Here is a 9,487-nt window from a genome sequence, read left to right as displayed (position 1 = left end):
TGATTGCGTGAATATGATAAAATATGACTATATGAGACTAAAACTAAATGTTGTATCTAAATACATTAATCCAACTTATTTTAAATTCAATTGAATCTAAATGAAAAATGAATAACATTTGCGATTAAATTATCAAAAATACTACAAATATAATTTTCAAAATTAATCAAAAATCTATTATTATAAACAAAAAATGAATTAAAGAAACATAAACTAAAAAATGAATTAAAAAAACACAACATACATTTGAATGTATTCAAATAAATGAGGTTAAATGAAAATTAAATTATTTTAAAGTTGAAATATATAAATATAAATTTCTAAAAGTAGCTGTTATTTATATATAAATATATTTGGAAATTATATTTCCATTATTTCGATTCAATCCGTACACAAAGAGAAATATAAATAAAATGAATTAAAAAAATATTTAAATACAACATATATTTAAATGAATGGATTTGTGGAACATATATTTCTCAACTTTTGAATGGATTTGTGGAAGGGAAAAAAGGAAATGCACTGACAGTGTAAAGTATTTTTACACTGTCAACCAATGAGAGACATGCATCAGAATAAAACCCATTTTTAATTTTAAAAAATTATAAGTACATGGCAAATTAAAGCATTTTGATTGGTTGTATGTGTAAAACTGATTTACACTGACAGTGCACTATCTTTAAACTCTTTGCGGAACATATTTTTGTTATATTATAATGCATTTTATTTGTTACGTAAGTAATAGTCATATTTTATTATTTTATATAAACTAAATAAATATAAATAAAAAACAATTTTATTAATTTATTATTATTTTTATTATCTACTTATATATTTTTAGAGAAAATAAATAATGCATTGACGATGTAAAATAATTTTGTACTATCCACCAATCATAATTAGATATTCAACTACATCACTTATTAATTTTAAAATCTTTTGAATGACATGCAGACTGACCTGTCAGTACTTATCCATTAAATCCATATTTTTGTTACAATAAATATACAACATTAAATTGTCTTAATTACATGATAAATTGATAACATTGAAAAAAATTTAAATTGACAACCAAAAATACCAATTTTTTTTAAGACATGTATATTTTACATGTAATTATCATGATGACAAAGTATTAATTAATTTAGCCTATGTACTTTTTTTTCTTATGAAATAATTTAATATATGTCCTAATACAAAGAATGACATAAGCATTTTCCTACCAAACAAACAAAAAAAAGCTCAATAATAACACATCATGTTTCAAATTTTCAATCATAAAAATAAATAAATAAATTGATTTTGACAAGAAATAAATAAATAAAATATTCTTACGTGTAAATTCAACCTTCTAATTTTTTTTCTATAAAACAAGCTCATTGGTCACCAACCTCAAAAAAGAAAAAAAAAACTCATCTTTTTCGCTTTTGATTCTCTTGGTTCCAAATTTTCTGTAAAATCTTCTTCAAGAATCTTTGTTTGTCTTTGATTCCTTTCTTCAATTGGAATCCATAGACCCAGAAAGAATCTCGTGAATTTTTGGATAATTTAGTTGTTTTGTAGAAGAACGTTTGGTTTTGGCCCCAATTTTTGATTTTTCTCAACAGGGTTCTGTTGAATTTGAATCTTTGTTGGGGTTGTGAATTTTAGGTTTCTGAGTTGTAAAGTTGGTTTCTTTTCGGTTTTTGGATTTGGGTTTGTTTCAACTCTCTTCTGGGTCTCTGCAATAGTATTTTGATTTTTGCAGGTAATGAATTGAACTAAGTTGAAGTTATTGTTCATTTTTGGCTTTTGGAATCCAAAAGCGATTCTAAAGTAAAATTGATTTTGGAAAGATTTTGAGGTGTCTGGTTCTTTCAAAGTAGAATTGATCTTGCCTTTAAAATTGATTCTTCTTAATTTGTAGTATTTATAGTGTGTGTTTGTTTTAGCTTAGGCAAAAGCAATTTCAGAGAATTTTAGAGTTGTAGAGTTGATTTTGGAATGCTTTTTTGGTGTTTGGTTCTTGTTAAGTAAAATTGATTATGTCTCTAAAATTGATTTTACTTAAGCTAGAATTTGTAGCTTTTGATTTTTACATAGCAATTTGTGGTTCAATTCACTTTTACATAAATTTATCCAAAGGTAAATCAATTTACATCCAACTCACTTTTAACTAGAATCAATTCTACAAAATCAATTCACTCAAAGTTAATTCTCATCACCGTAGAACCAAACACGAACATAGTCAATTCACTCAAAATCAAAAATTTTCACCGTTCAACCAAACATAGCTTAAGTGAAGTTATTTTTCATAAAGTTTGTATCTTTGGTTAATTTTGTAAGCTGGGTTAGTTCATTTTTTTGATTTTTTGTTTTTGTATTTGTTTTTCAGGGTTTGTTTGGTTGCTCTGAAATCTTCAAGGGTTGAAAAGTGAAAAAAGAAACTGAAAATGACAATTGGGAATCTTGCACCTAAGACAGAGAGGAAGAAATCAAGAAAGAACAAGGCAATTGTGAATGAGAATGCACCCTTGTTGCCAAAAAGTCAAGCCAATGAGAGTGATTCCGGGTTCGATGATTTTAATGGAGCTTCGTATTCTGGCGCTGTTTTCAACTTGGCAACAACAATTATCGGTGCCGGAATCATGGCTTTGCCCGCGACTGTGAAACAGTTAGGAATGATTCCGGGTCTTCTTGGTATACTGATGATGGCTTTTTTGACTGAGAAGTCGATTGAGCTTTTGATTAGGTTTACAAGAGCAGGGAAGTCTGTTTCATATGCTGGTTTGATGGGCGATTCTTTTGGGAAATATGGAAAAGCTTTGATGCAGATTTCTGTTATCGTCAACAACGTTGGCACGCTTATTGTTTACATGATTATAATTGGTATGATGCTATCACTATTCTTTGATTTTAGTACTTCAAAGTTCATTGTTAGTATATGTTTTATATAAGTGCTTTTGTATGAGTTCTTATATAAGCTATGAGCTGTTTTCATAAGTTATTCTATAAATCTTGTGGAAATAAGCCGAAAACACAGCTTATGCTGTTTACGTTACCTCTCTCAAAGAGTCTTACACATGCTTATGCAAGTAGATAATCTCAAATAAGTCTATCCAAACAGACCCTTAACTTTGTTACTCTTGGATCTCTATAAGCAAGGCTTTTTAAGGTTGTCTGATTCAGATTTTTATTGCTTATTACTTTGCAGGTGATGTGCTATCTGGAACATCATCTTCAAGTGCAGAACATCACTACGGTATCCTTGAAGGATGGTTTGGTGTGCATTGGTGGACTGGACGTACGTTTATTGTCCTTCTTACGACGGTTACTATATTTGCTCCCCTCGCATGCTTTAAGCGAATTGGTAAGTGTCATTTCTTCATTTTAAATTTTGGAAAAGTGGTGATGTTTGTTATCAATGAAGCATCGACACTTCAGATTGAAAACACGATTAGGGTCCGACACGTTTTAGTATCCACAAAAAACACGATATTACTTGCTAATTCTAATCCTAATAACAAACATTTGTATGCTCTCTTGGTTGCAGATTCGTTGAGATTTACATCAGCGCTTTCCGTTGCACTTGCGGCTGTTTTTCTTGTCATTGCCGTGGGAATTTCTGTTGTCAAGATAATAAGTGGAGGCATTAGCATGCCGAGACTCTTCCCTATTGTTACCGACGCAACATCTATCGTTGACCTATTCACCGTGGTTCCCGTGTTTGTAACTGCCTATATCTGTCACTACAATGGTATGCATTTTATTCAATTCAATTAAGTGCTTATTGCATAAGTGCTTATTAGTTATTACAGTTAGCTGTCTGCATTCTCTTTGCAAGAATCTTATGTGTTCAGTCTTTTTTTTCTTGCAGTTCACAGCATAGATAATGAACTCGAGGACAACTCACAGATGCAAAGCGTTGTACGTACGGCCCTTGGTCTATGCTCATCCGTGTACATGATGATAAGTTTCTTCGGTTTCCTTCTATTCGGTGAAGGAACCCTTGATGACGTGCTTGCCAACTTCGATACCGATCTCGGAATTCCTTTCGGTTCTCTGCTCAACGACGCTGTTCGTATTAGCTACGCCGCACACCTCATGTTTGTATTTCCAGTTGTGTTTTTTCCGTTGCGACTCAATATAGACGGTCTTCTCTTCCCTTCGTCAAGACCTTTGGTTCTCGATAACTTCAGATTCGCCTCAATCACTGCTTCCCTTATCGGTGTAATCTTCCTTGGAGCAAACTTCATACCTAGCATTTGGGATGCTTTCCAGTTCACCGGAGCAACCGCCGCAGTCTGTATAGGATTCATCTTTCCAGCTGCGATTACTCTCAAGTAAGTTTTCTCAATGAATTTCGATTCTGTAACTGTCGCTCGATAATATCTTACTTCGTCCGAGTTTATGCTTTTGCTACTATATATCTAATTTGAGTTTTCTTCAACCATCTTTTAAACGATGCAGGGACCGCTACAACATAGCGACAAGATCAGACAAGATTCTATGCGTCGTTATGATAGTCCTCGCTGTGGCCTCAAATGTTGTGGCTATATACAGCAACGCATTTGGATTGATCACGAAGAGCAAGACTTCGCGCGAATGATGGGTCACGGTTCTTGATAAAAGGAACTGAATTGGCCGGGTGTCAGTCAGAAAATCAGGGTTTTCTGAGAGTCTCATGAGTCGTCGTCGATTTTGAATAAACATTAGAAGCTACTTCCCTGTGTACAAATTTGCTTCGAAAAGTGTCGAGGCCCGCAACAAGTATTCGGCCTAGTTTGTAATTTGCGAATTCGGTTATAGTTGTTATGAATTTTTGAGTAATAAATACTCTCTTACCCTGATTTGTTTTAAAAATGTAATAGAACTTTTTTCCTGGCATCTGTATGTATTGTATTGTATTGAGTGAAGGAGTGGACTATGTAAGAAAGGTATAGTAGTTCTTGAATTGGACAAGAGAAAATTTCTATTGCTCCTCTCTCCTTTGTGTTAAAGTAAATGTGTTTATAGTTGGTATTCAAAATTTCCCCAAAAGTAAGTGTGATGCAACTCACATAGAGGCGTATCCATGTGTCTAATGTGTGACATGTTAAATGTATGTTGTATCCATGTGTCTAATGTGTGACATGTTAAATGTATATTGCTTCTCTGGTGTGTGACATGTTAAGTGTATGATTATCTGGCTAGTGTGTGACATGTGTCGGTGTTTGTGGTTATATTCAATAACTTTTACTTATGTTTTTATTAGCGTCTATATATTGTGGCGTAATTCGGATAGTGAAACTTTAAATTGAAGATGTTTGTGATAGTTGACGCAATTGAAGATGTCTTTGATAGTTGATGCGTTGATATCTAAAATTCGGATTGTGAGGTTTTAAATTGAAGATGTCTTTGATAGTATATGTAATTAAAGACGTCTATTTGTCTAGTGTGTGACATAGGTTAGCGTATGTGGTTATATTCAATCGCTTTCATTTTTTAAAGTTTTTATTAGCGTTTACCTATTGTGGCGTAATTTGGATAGTGACACCTTAAATTGAAGATGTTTTTGATAATTGACGTAATTGAACATGTCTTTGATAGTTGATGCATCGATACTCAAAATTCGGATTGTGAGACTTTAAATTGAAGATGTTTTTGATAGTTGATGTAATTGAAGATGTCTATCTGTCTATTGTGTGACATGTGTCAGTGTATGTGGTTATATTCGATCACTTTTATTTTCTTAAGTTTTTATTAGCGTTTACATATTGTGGCGTAATTTGGATAGTGACCCAATTGAAGATGTCTTTGATAATTGATGCATCAATATCCAAAATTGGGATAATGACACTTTAAATTGAAGATGTCTTTGATAGTAGACGCAATTGAAGATGTCTATATGTCTAGTGTGTGACATGTGTCAGTGTATGTGGATATATTCAATCACTTTCATTTTCTTAAGTTTTTATTAGCGTCTACATATTGTGGCGTAATTAGGATAGTGACACTTTAAATAGAAGATGTCTTTGATAATTGACGCAATTGAAAATAAGATGTCTTTGATAATTGACGCAATTGAAAATGTCTTTGATAGTTGATATTCAAAATTCATATAATAACACTTTAAATTGAAGACGTCTTTGATAGTTCATACGTCAATATCCAAAATGGCGCATGGTTATGATTGCTCAATTTCATTTTTTAAGTTGTTATTGTCGTGTTCAATATCCATGTGTGAACCTAGTAATTGCTTTATTGCAACTTTATAGTAACACTAATGTCATCTTGTCCATTGTAGGACCTTGAAACAATTCTAACAAAAATTTCTTTTGTATTTTTTTATATCTTGTCCATTGTAGGACCTTGTGACAATTCTAACCAAAATCTCTTTTGTATTTTTTATAAGTGGTTAGTATGTTAGTTGTCAACATATTAGTTGTTAACAAGTAGTTTTTTTTGTTAGGGATCAAACCCTAGTCTTTTAACTTATTTTGCTTTTAATATATTTGCACAACTATCAACTATTGGTAATTTGACATTATATAACCTACCAACTTTTCTTCTAATGCATTTCATGAATTAAAATAAACTCATAACCTATTGTTTATCTATTCAAAGACTAAAATTATCAATGATCAAAGTTTGAAGCTTTTTGTCTATTAAAAAAAAAAAAAAAGGAAGATATACTAAATCATTGAGCATAATAAAAATATAATTCCTAAAGTGATTCATGTAATCACATTGGCACGGTTTCTAGCATTGCATCTATAGAAAGAACAAAAGACTTGCAATGACATCAAACACAAGAAAAAGATGACAGCAAGAAAAGTTAGAAATTGCCATGAAGCAAACACATAAACCTTCATGAATTTCCAAATTTTGATACTCACATTACTATTATAATGTTGGTTAACATCCTCAATTACCTTATCCAAGAATGGCACCCTTGTCAACTTAATGGATTTGCTCATTCCATTCCACAAGTTAGCAACTTCTTGATCACTTTTTAAGTGGTTCAAAATAATCCCTTTTTCTCTAAGAATCCTTGCATCTTCTTCGGTGTCTATGATTCCGTTCATCAATTCAGTGTAACGGGTGAAAACCAATGGTTTTGATGCAGTTGATGTTTCGTAAGCAACTAAATTTCTCATGAAGACTTTAGTGTTTATGTCTAAGCTAATAGTTGGAAGGTAAAATGTAGTTGTTTTTACATCAAACAAAATAGTTGATATGTCTCCTTTCGTTGCTATGAAACTAACTCCGGATTTTGAAAGTTCTAAAACAGAAGGAATGGTGATTTCTTCGATTAAAAGTGATTTGTTAGTGATATCTTTCAAGCTTAAATTCTCGTTTTCTTCTTTGGTAGCTTCCTTTTCCTTTGAGAAAAAAAAATATTCGACCGGTTGCTTTATAATTCCCACTACGGGAAGATTAGAGATGATTGTCCAAGGCAACCAAGTGATAACTTTCATGGCTCTACATTGCTTGAGTTTCTTAAATAAGGTTATTAATGTTGTTGTCAATTTAAAAAGCAATGTCCAAACTTCACAAATGAATTTCTTAACATAGTCGTACAATTTTTCATTTTGTTCATTATCATTGTGTCGGTTCTCTAATTCTACTACTATTTCTGATTCTTTGTCCGATTTAGGCACAATCATGTTATACAAAAAATCTAACAAATGTGCATGTTCAGAGATGATAATATCTGAATAATCTCGTTCCACCCATTTGAATGGAGAAATCTCTTTATATAATCCTATAAACATCGAAAACAACATGTCGTCTTCTAATTCAAGTGATGCAAATTTAAACTCCAACATCTTTCTCAAAATAAATAAAGGTATTTGATTTTCAAGCATTACTATGTCCTTCAAAATCACATTATGACCTAATTTCCTCCTTCCATAATCAATCAAGTGAGACATCCTTGAGGAAACACTTAGTATCATTGATTCATCTTCAATGGTATAAACTTGAAGAAATTCTAACAAAAATGATGCATCAACAACCATCATCCACACCAAAGTTTCAACATTAAAATTCAAATACTTATGGTAACATGCTCTAATTTTGTGTTCTAACCTCATCAATTGGTCCACAATATGTTCTAACTTGAGGCTTTGCAATTGGTTTTGGAATCTTTTTGTTGAAGCAATCTTATATCTCTCCATTTCATAAAGCTCTTCACTCCAAAAATGGTAAGGTCCAATTGCAACTTGTTGAGGAATATAAGAATATGGATCACTAGCCATAAGTGGTTTAGGTACATTGAAGATAGAGACAAGAAATTCATCATCATCTTCTTCATCAAGTTCTTTATCTAAGGATGCACGAATTTTAATCACCCATTCAAGCTCATGAAAATTGGTTTTGGAATCATTTTGCATTATTGGTTTAAAACTAGACATGTTTTTGTAGAAATGAGTTATTTTTATTTTTATTTTTCATGTAATGAAAGTGAAAGAAGTTTAAACTACAAGGGATTATTATGCTTTTATTTTAATAGTTACTATTTTAAAACTTATTGTGTTTTATTGTAAAACGTGTTTAGCTAAGTTAAATGACAATGAATTTAGTAAGTTATTGATCACAAGTAAAGTTTATTTGTAAGTTTCTAACTTCTTTAAGGCCATATAGGAATGAAGGTAAAATGCCTAGGTTATAACATAATTTTAGGAGGAAAAAAACTCATATCTTGATTAAAAAAACTCATCTAAATTAAACTATATCATAAAAAATAAGGTGAACATAATTGTAACATCGGGTTCAAGACCGTGTTCTAGCATTTTTGTGTAAACCTCATTTGCCAAGTTAACCTTGTTGAATAGCAGCGTTGCAATTAATAAACTATATCATAAAAAATAAGGTGAACATAATTGTAACTTAGTAATGGATGAATAACACTTTTCACCCTATCTCTAGTAAGCAGATAGTTAGAAGCAATATATCTTTCTCTAGAACTACAAGTTGAAGACTAACCCTACTCAACATATGTAATCAAAACTCCACCTCAAACTAAGTATATATTTCATCATGTTGAAGTATGTCTTAAAATCTTTGTTGATAAAGAGAAAAAATATGTTTCGAGATTGTCAAAAATTAAAAAGCCAAAAAGTAATCTGTTCGAGCAGTTTACGGGTATCGGGTTCAATCGGTTCGGTTCGGTTCATTGATCCATTCATTAATATTAGAATATTTTATATCAATTTGAAGATCATATAAATAAATATATAAAATATTATAAGATATTCATAATATTCTAAAAGATATTATAAGATATATTTATAATATTCTAAATTAATATAAACAAACATTATCAAGATGTGCAATGAAGATCGTACGCGAGTTACTATGTGTAACACAAGTCACAAGAATATTGAAGAAGCGAGTATACTTCTGTATCTGAACATAATTGGAAAGATCCAAGGATGCCTGATATTGTTGTTGCAATGTTCTTATGGATTATGGTCTAAGAGTGGTTCTGATTTTGAAGAAAGTGAAGATTCTGAATATGTAA

General features: G+C 31.3%; 2 protein-coding genes across 2 annotated transcripts; one reads left to right on the top strand and one right to left on the bottom strand.

The window, feature by feature from the left end:
- Window positions 1-1,397: 1,397 nt before the first annotated feature.
- Window positions 1,398-4,963, top strand: LOC131608925 (amino acid transporter AVT6A-like). The gene is made up of 6 exons (XM_058880517.1): window positions 1,398-1,747; window positions 2,375-2,868; window positions 3,194-3,349; window positions 3,533-3,736; window positions 3,857-4,322; window positions 4,450-4,963. The coding sequence occupies exons 2-6, from the start codon at window positions 2,433-2,435 to the stop codon at window positions 4,586-4,588; spliced, it is 1,401 nt and encodes a 466-aa protein (XP_058736500.1). The 5' UTR covers window positions 1,398-1,747; window positions 2,375-2,432; the 3' UTR covers window positions 4,589-4,963.
- Window positions 4,964-6,695: 1,732 nt separating this feature from the next.
- LOC131613252 (putative UPF0481 protein At3g02645) lies at window positions 6,696-8,378 on the bottom strand. The gene has a single exon (XM_058884939.1). The coding sequence runs from the start codon at window positions 8,376-8,378 to the stop codon at window positions 6,696-6,698; it is 1,683 nt and encodes a 560-aa protein (XP_058740922.1).
- Between the last annotated feature and the right edge of the window lie 1,109 nt (window positions 8,379-9,487).

Source organism: Vicia villosa, linkage group LG6 (genome assembly GCF_029867415.1).
Source record: "Vicia villosa cultivar HV-30 ecotype Madison, WI linkage group LG6, Vvil1.0, whole genome shotgun sequence".
Lineage (NCBI taxonomy): Eukaryota > Viridiplantae > Streptophyta > Magnoliopsida > Fabales > Fabaceae > Vicia > Vicia villosa.
The sequence above is the reverse complement of the archived record's forward strand: the minus strand, read 5'-3'. Positions and strand labels throughout refer to the sequence as shown.

Coding starts and splice junctions, on each gene's coding strand:
- LOC131608925 (XM_058880517.1), top strand. CDS start 2,433: ATGACAATTGGGAATCTTGCACCTAAGACAGAGAGGAAGAAATCAAGA. Junction 3,350..3,532: donor CGCATGCTTTAAGCGAATTG/GTAAGTGTCATT, acceptor TCTTGGTTGCAG/ATTCGTTGAGATTTACATCA. Junction 4,323..4,449: donor CCAGCTGCGATTACTCTCAA/GTAAGTTTTCTC, acceptor TAAACGATGCAG/GGACCGCTACAACATAGCGA.
- LOC131613252 (XM_058884939.1), bottom strand. CDS start 8,378: ATGTCTAGTTTTAAACCAATAATGCAAAATGATTCCAAAACCAATTTT.